At 34.0% G+C, this 22,146-nt stretch overlaps 2 protein-coding genes across 5 annotated transcripts in view; one reads left to right on the top strand and one right to left on the bottom strand.

Moving 5' to 3' along the window:
- Window positions 1-8,540, bottom strand: part of LOC124540561 (microtubule-associated serine/threonine-protein kinase 3) — a 96,207-nt gene extending 87,667 nt beyond the window's left edge. For all 3 annotated transcript variants that reach the window (XM_047118234.1, XM_047118236.1, XM_047118235.1), the window contains exon 1: window positions 8,132-8,540. In XM_047118234.1, coding sequence (XP_046974190.1) covers window positions 8,132-8,264 — 133 coding nt within the window. In that variant the 5' untranslated portion in view covers window positions 8,265-8,540. The remainder of the gene's footprint in view (window positions 1-8,131) is intronic.
- Window positions 8,541-9,485: 945 nt separating this feature from the next.
- On the top strand, window positions 9,486-19,497 carry LOC124540427 (extensin-like). 2 transcript variants are annotated; one of them, XM_047117977.1, is made up of 10 exons: window positions 9,486-9,690; window positions 13,088-13,162; window positions 13,709-13,844; window positions 14,485-14,561; window positions 15,404-15,452; window positions 16,331-16,465; window positions 16,543-16,621; window positions 16,898-17,189; window positions 17,730-17,859; window positions 18,150-19,497. In XM_047117977.1, the coding sequence occupies exons 1-10, from the start codon at window positions 9,628-9,630 to the stop codon at window positions 19,277-19,279; spliced, it is 2,166 nt and encodes a 721-aa protein (XP_046973933.1). In that variant the 5' UTR covers window positions 9,486-9,627; the 3' UTR covers window positions 19,280-19,497. The 2 variants fall into 2 exon arrangements, with proteins under 2 accessions (XP_046973933.1, XP_046973934.1); XM_047117978.1 differs by having other exon boundaries at window positions 9,490-10,257.
- The last annotated feature ends 2,649 nt before the right edge of the window (window positions 19,498-22,146 follow it).

Below are 22,146 nucleotides of genomic sequence, written 5' to 3'. Positions count from 1 at the left end.
ACATTCAACCTTTCTCCTCCAGAAGAAATTAGACCGCTTTGTGCTGGGTCTACTTGCCATTTTTATAGAGAAAGGTTTCTAATAATATTATATCGTATAACAAATGAATCGGTCAATATATGAAATGTTGAATCCAGTTTAAGCTGGAAATTTCCAGTTTAAACCGGATATGCACTAAAATTAATTATTTTTCTAAAACATCTCAGTTACTAAAAGTAATAACTGACTCTTTAAAGGGAAATCTCAAAGGATTTATACTATATCATAAACTTTTAATGAGAAAAGTTTAACTTTCTAAAACATTTATATACAAGACATTTAATAACGGGGAGAGTTAGGAGAGGAATCCCTTTCGTCGTCTGTTTTCCTTGTCAATTATAACTTGTGTGCATTCCGCATAGAGAGTAAGTCGTGCAAATAAGCCGCAAACATCTCGTTCCTGTTAATGAGAAGATTGCAAATCTCAATTACCACGATTTATACCTACAGTTATTTCTAGCTCACTCTTGAAATCGCACATGTATAACAATATCGAATATTTCGCTAAAGAATCTGACACAAATTGGCTCAGCGGTTAAGGCGTTTAAATTATAAGCGAAAGTTACGAGTTCAAATCCTAGCTAGCATCAACGAATTTTCTTATCAAATTATATTATACCAAATTTAGTTCAGCGGTTTGGTAGAGAAATATCGAGAGACAGACAAGAGTTACTTTCACATTAATAAAATTAATATAAATTTATATATACATATATTACACTTTTTATACATATATTACACTTTTACGTTACACTTACAGAAAATTGCTTTTCTGTAAGTGTAACGTAACGTAAAACGTAACTTGGTAAAGTCTTAGATATAATCCGTTAAAACTAGTTTAATTTCAATGTAACTTGGTAAAGTTAATATATTAAATAATAGAACATTAGGGTGTACCTAATTAATTAACTTATAAATAATACATAACTTGCACACTTTAATTCATAATAAACAAATTATCTAAATCGAGGTCGTCACGTTTCGCGCATTTACAAATAATTAATTAAATGACTCTCCGCTACTTAAAGTAATTTCGTCGTGACTAAGTGCCTCTAGGGATGTACCTACTTTACTTTACCAAAACGTGACAATTATATTATAAATTGTAATACCGTTATAACGAGGCAAAAAAAGCTCATACAAGTCATATTAAATGAACGGAAAAAGCTTTTGAACCTGAACTTTGCTTTACTTTAATCATTCCAATAATATAAGGTGCTATATGAATAATTCGTATAAATTCCGATACTTCTATTTCTGCACGTTTATGTAATTTAAAATGAAATCTATATATATTAAAAAAAAAGAGATTCTCTGGAAGTCAGCGTGAGTATCTCCGTGTCTGCGTACCAAATTTAATCGAAATCGGTTCAGTAGTTTAAGTGTCAGAAGGTAACAGACACAATTTCACATTTATATTATAAAGTATGGATAATACAAAATTAATTTGGCCTAAGCTCGCCACCAAACAACACTTAGACACAACGAAATATTTCCAAGCATTCTCATATAGACCTTGTTATATTTTTTAAATATGAAATACCATTATTAATAATATCTTAATGAATTCATTTACTTCAATGACCATTACAACAAATCGTATGTACTAATAATACCTTTCAATATTTCAACCTTTTTAATTTGAAAAAAAAAAAGAAATTGTTCAATTGTTATTTTATTTAAAAAAAGTTTGTATATGTAATCTAGTTGGTCAGCCTTAGTCAGTTTATAAAATTAAAAAAAAAACGTTATTCCACAACTGTCAAGAGTTAATCTTAATAAAGAGAACAGTCATAACAATCATAAATCCCAACCCACTTAACCGAGCAAGTCGTGTCGAGGTTTCTCAATCTCGAAACCTCGTGATCAAAATACTCAACAACACAATAAACGTGACAAATTATGAAACAACGGTGAAAAGGGTTCGTTAGCGACGCAACAAATGTACAAAAAAAAGTGAGAATTGGCAAAAACGTGATGGCTCACTGAGCTTCCATGTGCACGATTGGAAATCTTTTATATACAGGATGGCGGAGAGCTTATGGGCCAGCTGATGGTAAATGGTCACCATCGCCTGGGAAAGGCGCTGTAAAAAATATTAACCGTTTTTTAAATGATATTTAGAGATCTTTTATTTAATGTCATAAGTTGCTAGACTTGGATGCGATACTTGCATATGGTATTTATTGGTCATAACTATTACAAGAAACATTAATAAGCTCTCATATAACTAATGCGCCACCAACCTTGGAAACTAAGATGGTATGTCCCTTGTTCCTGTAGTTACACTGGCTCACTCACCCTTCATACCAGAATACAACAATACTGAACACTATTGGCGGTAGAATATCGAATATTTGATTTTTACTCTCATAATTAATTTCAGAGTAATTTCCATCCGCTATAAAATTTTACACCCAGTGAGCCTGAAAGGGTTTAAATTTAAAAAATGGATGGTATATTTCCACTTCATTGAAACTCGCCACTGAATGATAATGGAACACATCATCTATGCCTTCTAATCAATCATTACTATTGCTACAATTTTATTTCATTTACTCAGACATCATAATATATAAATATATACCTACATGAAAAAAATTAAAAAGTGGATTGGACACATACTGGATATTACGAATTAAATTGAATATTACGACTTGATAAAATAGTTTGCTATACTTGAACTAAAAGTATCAGAAAGAAAGAACAAATAAAACAAAGTATACAACAAATTATTACATAAAGTACACAATATATTTATCGATCAAAAAATATTCCAAATTTATACATTTAAAAAAATATGTAAAGATAATATCGTAGTATAAGGTTTCCTTGAATTACGAGCAGTTTGTATTGATTCTGTTTCAAGAACATTACTTTATTACAATTATATTATTCAGGAGTAAGGACTTGAGTTTATTCTTGCTATTTTCAGATGAATTCCACATTCAGTACTGCGCGTTACTTACGACGAAGTTTTGGAATATTATGTAATTTTATATTTTGATAGTTTATTTACTATGAACTAGCTGTGCCCGCGACCTTGTACGTATATGAATTTAACAAAAAAAAATATTATTGTAGCCTAAGTTACTCCTTATTATATCTGTTATCTGCCAGTGAAAGTCCCGTCAAAATCGGTTCATCCAAAATCCGTTCCAGAGATTAGGCGGAACAAATAAACAAACAGACAGACAGACAAAAATTGTAAAAAATGTTATTTTGGTATACCGTGTATACATATGTACATATACATTGAGTAAAAATTACCTATTAATGTAATAAAATAAAAACACATTTTAAACGTATCGTTTTGAATTTTAATTAAATGTTTGCGATAACAGTAATTGCTTATTCGTTAAATAGACAAACAGAAAAAAAAGTGATGAGTCGCCTTTTTTATACGTATATCATTGCTATCTAAATAAATCGATTTTATAATTAGGTTATAAAAACGATCTTGTACGACGGTAATCGATTCGATTCAATCGATTTTTTAGGTTAATGTATTTTATTTGTGCAAGGAAAGCAAAAACATGCGAAAAATGTCACGCAGGAAACAAAACAATCTGAAATCATACACCTATTACAGCTATTAAAAACACAGCTACGCATTCGCGGCATTAACGACAATTTACTAATAAATACATACACATAAAAGTATATATATATATGAAATATTTGTGACATTTTATCATTATATGAGAACATATACAGAATCCTGTAAATAACTCAAATGGATACGAGCCCGTTACGATGAAAATAATCACAGCTTCGATTTTCGTCTTCTCGAGCTAATGGTATACAAATTTAACTGGACAGAGCCATAATCCATCTCTCTTATATGTGTGAGATTTAAAAAGATTAAGAATTAGAACGATATTTTATAATTAGGAACGATAGATTCTTTATTTCAGTGTTTATAAGCATATAAAGTAATTTCCCTTACCCAATATATCCCTTAGATTTTCTCTGCTTTAGGACTAGGCTTTGCAATTTTCCCTAGATTAAAAATAATGTGGTTAGCGTTTAACGTATTCTATATACATCTTTTCTCTCTCTCAAAGATACGAAATGAATAGTTGACACTTCCATGCTTCGGAGAACATGTAAAGCCGTCAAAACTTCGCCTGAAAACCATTCAATCGTGTCGGTCAGGAGGGCATTGGTACTTGGCATAATAATTTTAACAAAATAAAAGTTTAGGTACGACTCCCAAGAGATATGCAAAATGTGTCATCATATTCAACGCCCCTTATACAAAGGGCTCGTGAAAAGTAACAACGTAACATTTATTTTTAATTAACAAGCATGGAACGAGAAAATACAAAAAAAGAGCTTATGTACTTTACAGATACACACACATACAACGTTTCTATATTGTGTTAATCTTCATCTCGATACTATAATGCTAATGATTTAAAATTACAAATATTCCATTCAGATACTTTTTAGTTATAGCGACAAAATATCTGAAGGGGTAGTTACCCCACCCGCCCCCGGTTTAAATTCAATCACTAACAGATTCCGTAATTGCATTAGACGCCATTTTACACTGCTCTCTCGTGCACATAGGAAATTTAAGATTAAAATTTATCGACTATTTCAATAAGTAGATACTAAACACAGGAATCCTATTTATAAATACATAGATAAAAAGAAATGTTCTGTTACTTTCTATGATTTCCAAGATGCAGGATATATAAATTTAAATACGTACGATAATTTTATGCAATTCAAAATAAAGAGTATCTAAACGGCTTTGCCGGTTTTTCTTCGTAGAATAGTTCCACAGGTCAAATCCGCTCGCTTTTCATGTAATATTTTATTACGAAATGAAGATTAAAAAGTGCTCTTGAATAACGTAAATTTTGATTTGATTCCGTAGCCCATTTCGAGCTTTAGGGTGAATTAGTTTGCAAAACACGTACATTGCTTGAGCTGAGAGAGTTATTACAGTTAGGCATTTGATAAACAGATAGATTTATAACTAGGTTGGAACAAAATAAAAATTTACATAATATATTATTCATTGAAAGGTTAATATGTAATGCAGTTGCGATGATGACCTCACTCACCTTTGGAACGCATACGACTATTAAAAGAACAGTACAAGAATATTATTTGTTTACCTCAACTCATTTAAATAATGCTGTAATCAACCTTTTATTTTTTAGGCCATATCGCGTAAGTCGGAAGCATAAATGCAATATCTCCCGCCATTACTCAAAGAGGTTTGAGTGCTCCACGCGGACCGAACTACTCAATGCAAACCTCGTTACTGTGACGTCACAGCTAGGTAATAACCACCCTAATAAAAGACTGAATTACACAATTCTACGAATACACAAATTGAAATCTAAAAACTAATGACCTACGGTTGAAAATTGAATACGAAAATGAACACAGTGGTCCCTATCGATTGACGCTAAGTGTAAACAGAGCTTCTATTGTTATCTGTGTTAGTAATGATCGTAAACATTAGGCCAGATACGTAAGTCCGATTGATAGGAAGCAAAAGAGGGCAATTACCTCTGTGTATAATTAATGTCGATTGTAAATAACGAAAACAAAACTTTCGGACAAATTTAAAACCAATGTATATCGACAATACTAAGACCCAAGTATTAAATATGTAACTAACATCAAAAACATGTTATATTAGTTGTTGCCCGCGGCTTCGCTCGCGTTTTAGGTGTGTTAGTTGTCACGTGATAGCAAAAAAAGAAGCCTATATATGTCCTTTCTTGAAGTTCAAGTTCGTTTCATATCGAATTTTATCAAATTCGCTTCAGCAGTTTGGTAGTTAAAGAGCAATGGACAGACAGAGTTACTTTCACATTTATAATATTACTGTACATTATGTAGGTACATAAATCAAATCTAATATTAAAATTTAAACATCTATAAACAACTATTATAGTTAAGGAAAAGCAAGTATTTGTTATTATGTATGTATGTAATTATCTTTACGTAATTAATCTGCCTGATATTAGAAGTAACAATTACACGAATGATTAATACTAGAGACATACAAACAGCACTTTATAATTAGACTGAGATACGAGATAGGGACTTATAATGATAGATGAATCGTAAACACATTGTTTTGAAAACTGGATGTTCATGACTCTGCCGTTTCCAATGTGAAACATATTAGTGATAAAGTTCCATTAACTGACGTTGGAGACATTTATATATTGTATAATATCCCGATAAAATCGATCGATTGGTTTAACAAACCATGGATGATCTAAAATACCACCCAGGCAAGACTTGAAATTATGTAATGTAGATTTGCGATCAATAGAACTAATCTTTTTAATATTAAATTATACCATATTATGTTGACTTTGAAATAGAAAAAGAATGTTATGAAAATATTAGCTACATTTGTATGAATTCTGTTACTGTTACTAAAACATACATTGATAATGATCATTATGTTCACCTGGCCTATTTCAGCATGGCAGATCCACGGAGGATACTAGCCAGGACATACTATGTACAAAAATGTACATTTAAGGGCAAGTGTACTCTCATACTGATAACATGATGACATCACAACTTAAACAAGTTCAAAATAAAGGACCATGTTTCATATACATTCCATGACACAACATTATAAATACAGTCAACTTCAAGCCCTGGAATTGTCAAATAATATCCAGGCAAAACCATAATATGATGCCTATAAGGATATACAGAACAGAATTCTGTATAACTTACTAGACAATTTAACCATTACTTTATTCTAGGTGAAGAAACTATGTATTGATTTATCACCTATAAATCCTGGATAATACAGTTTATGTCGATATATTAATTAAATGTTTCACGATAAATCTTGAACAATGTTATATATAGGTAACTCTAACTTAAGAGACAGTAAAAGTATGTTAAGAACAAAGGTATAACTGTATTTGACATAAAACAGTTCCCACAGCCTCATTGTTGTAACAAATCATAATGTTATGAAGCTTATTTTGGAGCACATGTATCACACTTGGTGTACATTTTTTTATTAGCTTAGTCATTATATCATTTATTCATCTAAATAATGTACATGACAACAAAACATTTACTTTTAATTGTACAGATAAAAAATTTATAAATATTCATTTGTGTTTTTTAATTAGCATTTTGAATTTGTGTGTTTGTTATGCAGATGTTTTTTTATGAGCTATAGAAACTACAAAAAGTATAGCCATAAGTCCTAAAAAATGTGTTAGATTGTGTGTTATAATAGCAATTCACCTCACCTGTGTTTAATTAAATACATAGTAACTGTGACTAGTAAAATTGTATGTCACTTAATAGTTGAAAAATGTTGAATAATATTCTTTTAGTCAGTAAAAAGGACCCATCAATTAATTAAGAATTTGTATCTATAGAAGATTTTTTTTATTTTTTTTTTTTTCTAAATATTATAATCTTTATAAAAGTTTGATTTATCATTATTTCATTTTTTTTATAATGGAACATTTTAATGAGTTAACTGAACTAATTAAAAGTAAACTTTACTGGTATTAGGTATAGCTATTGTTTTCAGCTGCTTCTTCAAAGTGAAATTAAAAAAAATACATTAATCCAGTGACATTAAAGTTTTGTTATAATATCATGGAAATCCATAGAAAATTCTTTTTAAATTTATTTAGTTTTTAGTGCATTTCATGATAGCTATATGTCTACAGTAATTATTAAATATATGTATCATTAATTAATTAGAAAAATTATCAAGATAGTTTAATAAAACATTGGAATGTTTCTGTTAAAATTATTAGTTTCTTCATGGCATGACACAGGACTAATATTATTTTTTGAATGAAGGTAGTTTCAAATAAATTTACTTTTACTAAAAGTCGTTGAGACCATTATTTTTTGTGTTCCTGTAAATGTAAATTTCAAATATCTGTTGTGAAAATATAATACAATAAAGTTTTCGACTTAAACAGATTATCAATTATTTATATATACGAAGGTATCGACAATATTTCGCAATCGCGATTATTGACAGCTGAACAAACCTTGAAAACACCGCGAATTACTACACCACGCTCAACAGTGACAACAGTAAATTAAAATCTCTGACCTTCCGCGCTTTGGTTCAATGAAGACGGCGCCGCAGATGCCGACAAATCCTTTTTCTTCCCACCTTTGGGTGGATCGGAATCGGAATCGTCGAAAACTAGCGTCCGCACCGACTGTGAACACCGACGATCCATTGCCACTCACTACACAACACACAAATAAACTAATATTTTCGCCATTTATAAACACCCAATCTCTTCGATCGTATTATACATCATACATGCAAAATACACTAAGAATCCCGGATCTTTAAAAGCAACCAATACATTTGCTTTATTTCATGACAAAATGAAAGTATTTATATATCGCAGGCCATCATATTTTACGCGACACACTACTCCTTACAAATTGAAAAGTGACACTTTTACGTTTTGAAAGATGGCTCGCTGTCGTTTGTTTCTCCCTAGAAATGTTGCCCGTGCGATATATTTTTTTCTAAGTTCCCCTCGACTATTTGTAATGTGTTCGTTCAGTAATAACTAAAAACAAGTCTAGAATTTTAAATTTATATACAGTTAAATAATAAACTACTAAATCATTATTCAAAATTTAATAAAAACAATAAAGATTAATAGTAAATGCTTGTATGCGTTTTTGGTTTTTTGAATTTTGATTAAATTTAAATTAGTTTATTGATAAGTCTCATACAATCCCTGAACTAACTTGCATTCAATATTAATCTAAATTATAAAATAAGTACGATTTTATATATTTCTAATTATTTATAAATTATTATGATAAGTATTAACTATTAAGCGAATATAATATATTTAATTTATAGTACCCTTTTCAATCACGCTTAAACTAAGGTTACAAAAACGAAAAGAAGTATAATTATATTTTGATAAGTTCTAGAATAAAATTCGAAGCAATTTCGATATGTAGCTTCTAGTGTATCTATCTAAATTAAAAACAAATATATATATTTACATAATGCAGCCAAACGTTTCATACTTATATTAAATATCTGAATTCAAATTAGTTCTTCGTTGTTACTTTAAAATTTATTATCTCTGGTATAAATTTTCCGTTCAGAAATTAATAATAAAGCATTAATTATAGCCAGAGCCATCTTTTGGGTAAGTACTTCAATAAACGAACTAAACTTACCAGATTAAAAATATATTTTACTAAGTGTTGCTGAGTACAATCTTACTAGTTGTTTTGTCATTTATATTGTATTAATAAACTAATATATTAAATGTCCAATGATTTAGCTTCATATTTTTAATCATGTGCTCTAATTTTAGGCATTAAATACTATCTGGTTTTTAAATTTTTATGATGAGGACAGCGCCATCTAGCGGCCATAATAGTAAAATAAACGTTTTTCCCGTCAAAAGAAACGGAAAAACACGAGTGTGCGTCGCCTGTAGTAGATATCAGCTGAATTATTCGGCTAAAATGCCCTGGCACGGGCATACGTAGTCGTCGGTCCGCCATTACGACGCAGCCGAGACACGTTCGTCGTATTTAGTTAAATATTTTCGTTTATAAATGAGTAATAACGCTCATGAGCTAAGTAATCGACTTCTGAATGCGTTGGATAGCAATTACAATGTAAGTTTGCGAGTTTTGAAGATCATAAGTCTGATAAGCAAGTTGGAGATACGGAAACGGTCCGCACGAGCCTGTGACACCCGACTCGAGTTGCGATTCGGCCTTTTGGAAGGTTGTCTCGATGATATCAAGCGCTGAGCGCGATTGACAAAGGTTGTAGAACTTCTGTGCGATAGCAGGGGCGAGTGTAATACGAAATCCGTGATGTAAATGTGGTTTGTGTGTGGATACGTGAGCGTTGCGAGTGATGTACGGGGCCACTGACGTCGCCAGCGCTCCTCTCGTCCCTCCGTCCCTAGTGCCAAATGTTTTGCAATGTGAAAGTATGGAATTGTGCCACGCGTGACCTTTCCCGTAGATTTTCGTCAGGTTGCGGCTAAGCTTTGTTTAGCTTCGTTCGAAAACGAAAAATGTGTTCTTATCCGTACCCTTAAATATGTTCGGCCGTAGAGTTTGCTGGTGGCAGCATGGATTTACCATCGGGCGCGTGGTGCTCGTTATTGTATCGCTTGAGGATTGAGGATATCAGTGGCTCATTTTAACTTAGTTTAGATGGTGTAATCGCAGGTCAGTCGAGTTTTCGCAATAATTTTGCATCTGTATACGATTTAAAAATTGTTGAAATGTTTGTCATATTCTATAGAAAAAATCGACTCAGATTGACTTTTAGATGTTCATATTTTATGATCATGATCTTCGGTTATGAGACATGTGAGTTACAGAATTACTTACAGGTTATCAGAAACTTTCTTAAATAAGGTTTTAATAACAACTATTTTATCTAAAATTTAGTTTGATGTAGTGATATGGATAAATTAGTCTTTGAAACTGCAATGTATGTAAAAATGAATAATAATGTATGCTAAAAGGATACAATGTGGTCAACACACCAGGCGTATGTTCGTTGACCCCATGATGAATTTATTATCAGAATACTCTTAAACTTTTTCATTAATAATACATTACCCATTTTAACCAATAATATATAATATATTTCACAATATTACTGTATTTATAATATAAAACTCAGTCATTTTTGACCATGTGACCATTACAATATTTCATGAAACTAAAACAAGGAAATAATAAATTAACATATTTAAAAAACAATTGCATTTTCTTCAAAATTACAATATCATTATGTAATTTTGCACATGATGTATGATATAACACATATTGACCACAGTTCTAGTTACCTCGGACTTGTAATGAAAAGATGTGTAAAAAATTAAATTGTCTTTAAACAGATAAAACGAACTTGGTTGTAATCAAAGACAATCTTATATAAATTTCTATTTAAATGCAACTTAAAAAATACATATTGCATTTATTCATTCATAGTCGCTTAATGATGTAACTTTTTCAACTTTAAAGTATCATGTAAAATTGATAAAAATGTACATCCTTGCTGTACAGGCTTGCATATTTTATGATAATGCAACTGAATTATTGCATATTAACAATAGTAAGAAGTAAGGTTGAAAAGAATGCAGAATTGTACATTTGTGAAAAAATTTATTACAAGCATTGAAAGCTTGGTACAACTATTAATTTTGTATCTTTTTGATTAAGTAGGAATGAACAAATATGTTGGCTATGCTCTTGGCAATGTTAGCTAGTAAATTTATAATATCCAAATGGTCCAAAGATTGCTTACTCTATGAATCTCTTGTTCTTCGAGTCTTCAAATTTTGAGATTTTTGTGAAATTATTTCAATAGATTTCCTAAAAACTTTATTTTATATATCTCAACTATCTACACTGAGTCACATTTCAATCCTTGTAAGGATTACTATTAATAATTTGGATTAAATTGGGCACTTTCAAATTTTTACAATAAGATCTTAAGATCTATGTAAAGAATAATTTTTTTATAAATTTTTGAAATTTGATTTTCTTGTTAGTTTTTGTTGGTATTTAGTGGTCTCATTTTGTTTGTAACATTTTGAACATGTTACTGATAAAGTTTAGACTTACTTTAATCAAGTATAAATTGTGTGATCCTAGTATTTCGAAATTTAAATATAGGAGCATATGAGTATAGTCTTATTGGATGATTGTATTCAAAAAATTGTCGCAAAGATATTGCAAAGCCATTATTCCAAGCCCGTGAGTTAGTACACTTCATAATTCAAGTGAGTAAATAATCATATCTCTCTTTATCACAGTCATGATTAATTTTAATATCACTTTGTTTATTATTCAAAGTTATTCTTAGTATTTTTAAAACTCTAAAATAATGTTTTCATAGATAATCTACAATTTTCTATTCTATTTTTGTCTATGGGTGATTTTCTACACATTATGTATAACTTTTCATCTCACAATAGATTTTATTTTATTTTTAAAAGTTTTCCAGTTCAAAAATTCCTAAAAGATATCATTTTATGTTCGATGTATGCCCAATGCATTTTCAAGCACAGTTGTATTCTTTGATTTCTTAAAAGTTGTTCACTATACTTAGAATATAGTGTTTATGCACATTATGTCATTCAAGACATGCATCATTTTTATGATAGTGGCAGGGGTCAGTGCTAGTTGATCAAGATAGGAAACACAGTCGGTGATTCCTATCAGGTCTATCTATTGAGTTGGTTTCTATGTGCTTACTTGCAAAGGAAGCTTAATAATAGAACATAATCACAATAATACATATGTAGTGAAGTTTATTTCCTATGTAAGAAGGAATTCAACTTAGGAAAACTTAACAAAATTGAGACAGCCATGTAGATAGAATATGTGGATCTTACACTAAGATCACAGGTTCGAATTGCTGAGATTTTTTCGTGCTTGTGTTTTGTGATGTGAGGTCAAATTATTCTGACTCAGTAGAGTTGGATGGTGGTCTGATTTTATTTTATGAAGGGATTTTGTTCCAGCTGAAAAGAATAAGGCGAATATTAAGGCTTCGAATACCTTCGTTAAAAAAAAAATAGTAAACATAAATGTCTACAATAGTAGGAAATTGATTGAGTTTGTTTCTTTTCGCATTGTAGTAAATTGATTGTCCCCGATCGTAAAATTGCCGTAACTATAAAATGAAAAAGTTTTATCCGTTCGCTCTTTCATTACTAGTTATGTTGAATACTTGATACAATTCAGAAAAAAAAAAACATTTGTAATCATGAATGAATTTAAAATTTTCCACGACCGTTGATTATAACATACCTGTAAAATGCAGATTTAATTCAATAATGTAATGTGCACTAGATGGCGGAGATCTTAAGTCCAAATTATTAAAAAAAAAAAAACTTACGACCTCGTATATGTCAATAAAAATACCGCGAAATAAAATTTTAGATCGAAGAATTAAATCTCTCGCTGGCACTATAAATAAGTTTATACTAACGTGTTAGTTTGAATTGCAGATTATAAATAGAATTATTTTAAATTACAGGTCGTCGACATGCAGACTGTTAATGAAATTATATCCATTTTGGAGAAATTCAATATCACAAAAGAGCTGCTGGAGGTAATAATTTATACATATATTTTTTTATGAATAATTATCGAATATATTAGTTTTCGTTATTTAAAAATATCTTTACAAAACTTCACTTATAATTCGTGTAAAAATGATCGTTATAAATTTAAATAAACTTATTTTAAATAATATGCACCAAAAATCGATAAATTAAATATCCTTGAGTTCAAATACTTGTTAAACTAATTTTTTTTGAAGCAATAAAGTTTAAAAATGAACAGAACAATATTGTGTGTACTACATAGACTTCAGTGCAAATTGTTTTTGCCCACCTGTTGCCAAGTGGTTACTGTCATAGATATAAGCGCTATAATATATATAAACTATCCCTAACACTGGGTCGTTCACTCTATCAACTTTAACAATATAATATTAAATATTATAGTTTGGTACGGTGGGTGGTACCCAAACACTTAGGCACTAAGCCACAAGTAAATCATATAACGAAGACCCAAATTGTCTATTTTGGTTTATTTTTAAAATAGTATACTTATATGACTATCTTTGGACTAATGTAATCTTTGTGCTTTCCAGACCACCCGATTGGGTAAGCACGTGAACGAGCTGAGGAGGAAGACCACAGACCCGACACTAGCGAGGCGAGCAAAAGTGCTCGTTAAACGGTGGCGGGACCTCGTCATACCGGCGGTAGCGTCGCCCGCGCATACCGGTAACACTTTTATAATTATATGATTATTTGACGACCTCCATGGTCGAGTGGTGTGTACACCGGTTTTCATGGGTACGCCACTCTGAGGTCCCGGGTTCGATTCCCGGCCGAGTCGATATAGTTTACCATTAGTTTTCTATGTTGTCTTGGGTCTGGGTGTTTGTGGTACCGTCGTTACTTCTGATTTCCATAACACAAGTGCTTCAGCTACTTACATTGGGATCAGAGTAATGTATGTGATGTTGTCTCATATTTATAGAGATAGAGCCACAGATTAAATAAATAAGCTATCAAAACTTTTAACACTCATGCCTATATAAAAGCGATTTATTTTGCATATTAAAGTGCAAGTATTATATTCTACCGCTAAACAACAGTACTTGGTACTGTCGTGTTCCGGTTTGAAGGGTGAGTGAGCCAGTATAACTAAGCACAAGGGACGTAACATCTTAGTTCTCATGGTTGGTGGCGCATTGGCGTTGGCGAATGATTAAAGTTTCTTACGGTGCCATTGTCTATGGGCAGTGGTTACCACTTACCATCAGGTTACCCATACGATCGTTCGCCAACCAATAGCATAAAAAAAAGCGATAATCGGATAATTTATTACAAATAAACAATTAAAATATGTGTTGCTCAGGATCGAACCGGTCGTCAGCTGAGCGACAAGTACGAAGGTTGGGGGGCACTCCGCTAACATCTCCGGCGCTCTCACGGGTTTGTGCTTAATTTTAATTGATAAGTATTTGCATTGATTAAGCAAAATTTGACTGTGAATTGACGCGTTATTACTGGAGAGCTTTGTTAATCCATCACAGATTAATCAATGATAGTAGTTATAGATTTGCAACAAATGGCGTTTTGAACTATGACGAAACTGTTATTAGAACCACTTAAATAATTTTTAAGTGAAAATTAGGTTCTTAAGTGTAATAGAAATACTAATACTAATAATACTTTAAGCAAAAACTCCTAGTAATGCACAATATAGCTGAGCTATTAGTAAAAGTCTATCTAAGATTTGTTTATCCTTATTTCTACTCCGATTAGAAAAGGCTATAGAAACACATATGTTAAATTATATTTCCGCCCTAGTGTTCATGTCTACACCTATTATGTAAAATAGCTTATATTATATTTTAAATGCAAATGAGATAAGACCTTATGAAACTGCATGGCACGGCAATGCTTGTTATGTTTTGACAGTAAAAGTATAGAATACTTTTAACAATTTAAAGAAATTAATAGAAAAGAAAAAATATATAATAATGGCAGCGTTGTTAACGGTACTAAAAAAATTCAGATGACATCATGACGCCCTCTTTTTGGAACAAATTATACCGCAGAACTGTGTTGTACCTCAAAAAGATTATATTAGGCATGACTCTAGTTCATAACTTTAAAATTTTTTATACTGAAATATTAATATGTCTCCTATAAGTGTTATAACAGTAATATTGTGTTTAGAAGAAATTTTTAGCAACATAATATGGTACATAAATGTCAGCAGATTATCACATATTTGTGGTCTGTGTAGTTAAAGTGGTATGTGTTTGCAGCATGTGGTGAGCCCCGCGGTACTTAGCCCCCGACCTCCGTGCAGACCAGGTAATATATCACATTTATTTACCCAGTTACGGATAGGGTCTTGTACCTCTTTCTCTGAAAAGGCACTAAGTGATGCTGTATTTCAAGTGGAATTTATAGTAATAGTTAGACAAGTGATACAATAGTGTAACACATAGTTTGTGTATATCATTAATGTCTTTAAATGATCCATACCATAAAGAAGGTTATTTGCTCGTCTGCCTGAAATAAGAAAAAGTCAATATATCCATATTGTTGTAGTATGCAAACACATTGACTTTATTACTGTCTAGGAGCAATTGGATTTAATGTAGGTGTGGTTTATGCAATTACATACTTCAACTCGGTACAGTATTTCTAAAAGTACATATCAAAATAAAGAGCTTCTCTACCTAAGATACAATCTTAATTGTATACACCTATAAATAGATATAATAGGTATTATGATGCCTGTATTTGATATGGTCTGTTATATAGTGTTAAATAATATTTGGGTTTGATTCTGCAATTTATGTTTATTTAATTTTACTAGTCTGTGCAATGATATTGTAGTAAACAGATGTGTTATTAACAAAAGTGAAGACTAGAAAACATCCTAATTGGGACGTTTGCCTTTAGTTGTTTTACGTAGTAATACGTTCTGCGTAATTAAAACATCTAGTTACTTATTGTTTTTATCAAGCTATCCTTTTTACGTTTAACGAAATGTAAAAATAAACTAAAATAAACGGTTCCCGGCGCGGCACACTTTTTTCTGTTGTTTAGTATGGATATAACATATCTGTTTATTAGAATATCATTGATTCTGTGTATTGTTTTTTAAGTGAAACAAATTTTTATATTCAAATACTGTTGTTCATAGACCATTACATATGTTAATAATATTTGTAACCTTACAGCATGGGGCGGTTACGAGTCAGACTCTCAGGACGTGATCCTTGTGGACGACGACCCTCCCCCGCCACCATCCCACCCGTCCCCCTTCGAGGGAACGCTACCCCTCCCAATAGCATCGCACAAGCCTTTAACACCACGTTAGTATAACTACACATTAAAGTTAATCAAATATTTGATATATATTTTTTAAATGAAAATATCATTTATTTTACAGCCGTGAAGAGGCCGCCGTCCGCGGATCTTCTTTACGATGACAAAAAAGCAAAAAGAGACAAAAAGCCCAGGAAAAGAAGGTACATTATTATTTAACATATATTCCCACTGCAATAATATTAGAAATACAAGAATATTCATACAAATTCTCACGTGTCTATGGCATAAATCTAAAGTAACTGAAACAGCTACTTATATAACAAATTAGAACCTCTGACAACATGACAACAAACATATTCACTACTTCTGGTATAAGTTTTATGTATATTGCTTTAGTTGTTATGTAATAAAAAATAGCCCAATATAATTGGTTAATTCTCTAGTACTTTTTAGTAATTATTCTGTTTTATTAATAGGGGTCACAGTCGTGCTGGGTCCGGTACAGAGACGACAGCATCAGGCACTGAGCCGTCTGCGCATGCGCACGGCCCCGTCCCGCCGCACACACCGCACGGGACGGTCCCGCCGCACGCGCCGCACGGGACGGTCCCGCCGCACACTCCTCACGGGACCGTCCCGCCGCACGGACACGCATGGGGCGCTCGTAACGGTTCGAACCCGGAGCGACGGCGGAACGGCTGGCGACGGGACAAGCAGGATCCGTATGCAGCGCTTGTCAACAGACTGCCGCCCGCTGGCGCTAAAAAGGTAATAAATTTATTAAAATAAATATGGTGAAAAAATATAAAGACTATCAACCACTATTTGAATGATAAATCAGATTGTAATGTGTTATAATATTACACTTGAAAAATAAATTTGACATACTCATATTTTACTTGATGGTAGGGCTTTTAAATGCAACCACATTTGGTTATGGACTACCAAATTCTTAAATATCCTACTATCAAAAAGCAATACTTCGTAATGTCGTATTCCATTTCGAAGGGTTGAATTGAGCCAGTGTAACTAAAGGCACTATAAAAACTCCCCCAGGATTGATTGCACGTTGGTGATGTAACAAGTGATTAAAATTTTTGATAAAGCAAATATCTGTGTTAACCACTTACAGTCTGGTGGTTTATCAGATTGTGGTAAGAGTGGCACAAGAGGGAAAAATAATACTAAAACATACAAGTGGTTGTTCTGTATGACATAATAATAATCATTATTAAAAATATATACCGTGTTATTGCTAACATATGTTTGTTAATACAACACAAAGCATTAATCTATAAAATATCACAGGTCAAAACTACAAAAGAACTACTGGAGCAGATCCAATCACGGGGTACTGGCAAGGCGCCGTCGCGGCCCCCCTCCCCGCACTCTCCCAACTCTCCTCACTCCCCCGATGTAATGCTCATAGAACCCGACCGTAAGTTGCCATTTTATAAAAGAACTAGATTTGATAAAGTAAACTAAGTTTTGGCACTAGCTGTACCAAAAAAAAATCAAGTAATCATTACATGTATTTTATAAACATAATAATAGCAATGTGTAAATTGTTTGTAGCATATTTAAAACAAGAAAATGAATGGTATCTAAATACCATGTTCTAAATCTAAATACCTTGTTTTATGTATAAGTTATAATGGAACTAAAGTTTGTCAATTAAAAAATATAAAAATAAAACCAAAGTTAAAGGCATTTTTAAAATGTTTTTAGCGTGCCCGGTGAAAGTGGAATCACCGCTTAGGAACGGCAGTAGCGAACCCAAAAAGCTGAAACCCGAGCCCGAACCGCAGCCGGAACCGAAGCCGGAGCCAAAGACCGAGCCTGAGCCCGAGCCCGTCGTCCTCCCGCCGCTCGAGGACGAGCGCGAGTGGGCGGAGTGCACGTGCGGCGAGCCCGAGGGCGACGAGTGCGGCGACCCGGCGTGCCCCGCGGCCGTGCGCGCCCCGCTGCGCCCGCTGCACGTGCTGGCGCTGCACAACGCGCTGCTGCCCGGCGTCAACGGCACGCGCGCGCCGCCCGAGCCGCACCGCTTCGCCGTGCGCCCGCCGCTGCTGCCCGACCAGCCCGGCCTCTTCGCGAGTGTCGTGCCGCTCTACAACTATTCCGACTACGCCGACGACTATTGTGTCAAAAATCTTGCGCGAATTCCGCTCTGCAGTAGTCTGCCCTGGACCGAGTTTGCGCCGGCGCCGCCCTCTCCGCCGCCGCCCCCCTCGCCGCCCCCGCTGCGTCCCTACCCATTCGACCCGCCCGAGGAGCCGACGGTCGAGGTGAAGCTCGAACCCGACGCCGCCTCCATGGACTCCGCTGACGACGCCCCGGCGGACGAGGCCCCGGATACGGAGACGACGACGAAGCCGAAGCGCGAGAAGCCGACGGTCGAGGCGGAAATGGTCGGGATTCCGAACCTGGAACCGAGCGAGAGACTGAAAGCGCCGCTGCTGTCTGCGGAGGACGAGACGCAGTTCGGTGCCGAGCCGAAGACGATCGTAGAGGTCGAGAAACGGTTCGTGAGCGAGCCACAGGAGCATCGGACGGTCGAGCGGACGAAAGAGGAGCTGGACGGGCAGACGCTGTACGCGCTGTGCGAGACGGCGCTGCGGACGGTGCCCTACCGCTACGAGCAAACGGCGGCGGCGCCCGTGGTGGCCCTGCCGCGCGGGGCCAGCGACGCGGACGACGAGGCCCGCGAGGCGCTGCAGGGCGCGCTGGAGACCGCGGCCGCCGGCACGCAGCGCGACCAGATGGGCCGGCCCCTGCGCGCCACGCACTTCGCCGAGTGGCACGAGTGCGCGCGCCTCGGCGAGCTCATAGCGCTGCCCTACGTCGTCATTGACTGACCCCGTCGCCGCCCGACCGAGCGAAGCTTCCGTTGTCTCGCTGTGTTCCAAGTGTCCTTATGTTAGATTTAAGAGTGACCGTTGTATATAAGTGCCGTGGGTGACGTGTGCGCGCTCGAATATGTACATACAGCCCGTAAGTTAGCGAATGTAGGTAGGCTCGAGGGCGCTCGCTGGACGCCGATCGCTCGGACCGGCTCACTGGCGTCGTTTATCGCTACGCGACCAGAGCGTGTGCTTGGGCCGCGTGTTCGCTGTGAAACGATTTCGGCGGATGTTTCGTGCGGTGGTTCGTTCTCGCGAGTTGTGATATTGAGGGTGCGACGAGGCCGTCCGCGGAGCGCCGGACACCAGCCTCGTCGAAAGACTCAGATAAAAATCTCTAGACTGTTTCGTATTGAGTTATCTTGTTACCGATTGTGATTTATAAAAAGAAAATTAGGTAATTAATAATAATAGGAGTTCCAATTGTATATTATACATATATATTGCTATATCGAGTCAAATATCAGATATGAATAATTTATAATCTTGCGATGTATAAATCGACCACTATCATCGTTTCGTAAGTGAAAATGGTACCTAAAACAATTTGATAAATTATTTTCAATACCTTGCAATTTTTAGACAAAAAATTGTCCGTGAGAGGCCCCCGCGTCGCGACGTTGTTCTTTGTGGTTTGTTTCTTTAATTTGTTAAGCGTATAAGTTGAGTTTGGTTTCGCAGGGGCTTCTGACGGAGTCGCCCGGTTTAGTGGGTCTGAACTATTCCGATGTGCCAGACGATTTGTGCCAGAAAACTAATAATTTAAACTCTAACAATTTATTGCGAGTACCAAAAACATGATATCTTATCGTTTTCTAAAGTAACTACTATTTTAGTCGACGAAAATTTATAAAAAATATACAATTCAGAAAGTGATATTGAATGATGTGCTGTTTCTATTTTTGTAGGATTACGTAGAATCACTAGTATATTTTAATTTATTCTCACATTAATTGTTTATGCTATTCCTAAACTAAGTTCTCTGATACCCAGAAATACAGTTTAAACTTATGTATAAATACATTCTGATTCTAATGATATAATATTTAAGTTTCCTATATCAATTTGCACATGATCATTTTTACATTGTTAAATATACTGAGTTTTAAACTCTTTAGATAACCTTGTTTAGTTGATATGTTAAAAATTACTTTCAAAAATCAACCACAGATATTCCAAAATTAAATTACTATAATAATATTTATGTATTTCAATAATATTATTGTCTATGTATTTCTTATAAACCAAAGGTAAATGAGGACCAATAGTTTTGTTGTAATAAAAAAATTCAATTTAGCATTTTAAAAAATTTTTGCAGTGATTTTGGTAAAGATGAAGTTTTGTTAGAAATCATTGTTATCTAAATTTTCTTTGATTTATTTTGATGTAATATACCAAATATGAGGTAGCGACATGGCCACTGAAAGTTTGATAAATTCTTGTTACGCAGTGCAAATGTCAAATGGTCAGTCAATAAAGGTTATCCAAATTGAGTTATGTAATTTTTAATGTTATTTTGAAGAGCTTAATTGTGCATTATCCTGTTTATTGTTATATTTTATGTTGTTTAAATTAAAAATGATTGAAGACCAAAATTAGTAAAATGTTAGATTTTGTACATAATTAAATATCCGACTGTAAATTTCAAGCTAATTTACTAAATAGAGGCGTAAGTATTTTCTTAAAAACGTATCTAAAATGTATCATTGTCAAAATAAGTAATAAAACGCAGGCCGTTTAACGTTTTTATGAACATACTATGACCTGAAACGAGATTGTTAAATGTTCTACATAAGCTCTCTGTACCATCCATTTATTTTTATATTCAATATTTCTGCTAGTTATAATGTAACAGATCCACTAAACTGAGGCTTGTAACGAAAGGCCTTACATGTAAAGCGCGGGATAATTCCGGGCGTGGAGCTTGTATAGAGGGCAATGTAACCCGGAGACTGCCTTGTTGGACTTGATCCAAAATTTTGGTAAAATATAAAAGCAAAATATATGTGTTTTTATTACGATTTTATCTTTTATTTTACCTGTTTATACGAAGCAAAAACAAAACTATTCTGGTTTTGACATCACTTTTCACTCTTGTCTTGATGTATGATGTATTATGTAAATAAGTCGAGGTATTCACAAAAAAATATTCTAGTGATAATTGATTACACGTGCCGCCAATTTTGTGTCTGAATCTTGCTAAGTTGCCGGTGGTGTACATCGCTCTTGTTCCACGTGGATTGTGTATTCGACTCATAGTCATAATACTATAAAAATGATTGGCTTGTTACACCTGCAGATTTCCAGAACGATAAAGTTCTGTATTGAACCAAAGTCCAAAAAATAACAATTATTCTTTTATTTTAATTTACTTATTATAATCATTTTACTGATAATACATCGCTACAATCAAGTTGAATTAATTGCATTACCAGCTAGAGTTTAAAATAAATGTAAATACTGAGATTAATAAATTGTGCCGCGCCGAGAACCGTTTTTTTTTAGTTTATTTTTACATTTCGTTAAAAGTAAAAAGGATAGCTTGATAAAAACAATAAGTAAAAGGGATAACTACATGTTTTAATTACGCAAAACGTATTACTAGTAATTATGATGTATTATAACGTATCACTACGTAAAACGACTAAAGGCAAACGTCCCAATTAGGACGTTTTCTAGTCTTCACTTTTTGCGCGTTAATAACATCTGTTTACTACAACATCATTGAATAATTATATAATCATTTGTATAGCTTTCGTTGAGCACGCAATCTGCTCTCCCCGTCACAATTAGCTCGTCAATAATTAAACGAAAATAAATAA

The sequence above is a fragment of the Vanessa cardui genome, chromosome 25 (assembly GCF_905220365.1).
Source record: "Vanessa cardui chromosome 25, ilVanCard2.1, whole genome shotgun sequence".
In the NCBI taxonomy this organism is placed as follows: domain Eukaryota; kingdom Metazoa; phylum Arthropoda; class Insecta; order Lepidoptera; family Nymphalidae; genus Vanessa; species Vanessa cardui.
This window is presented reverse-complemented; position numbering and strand designations above follow the sequence as displayed.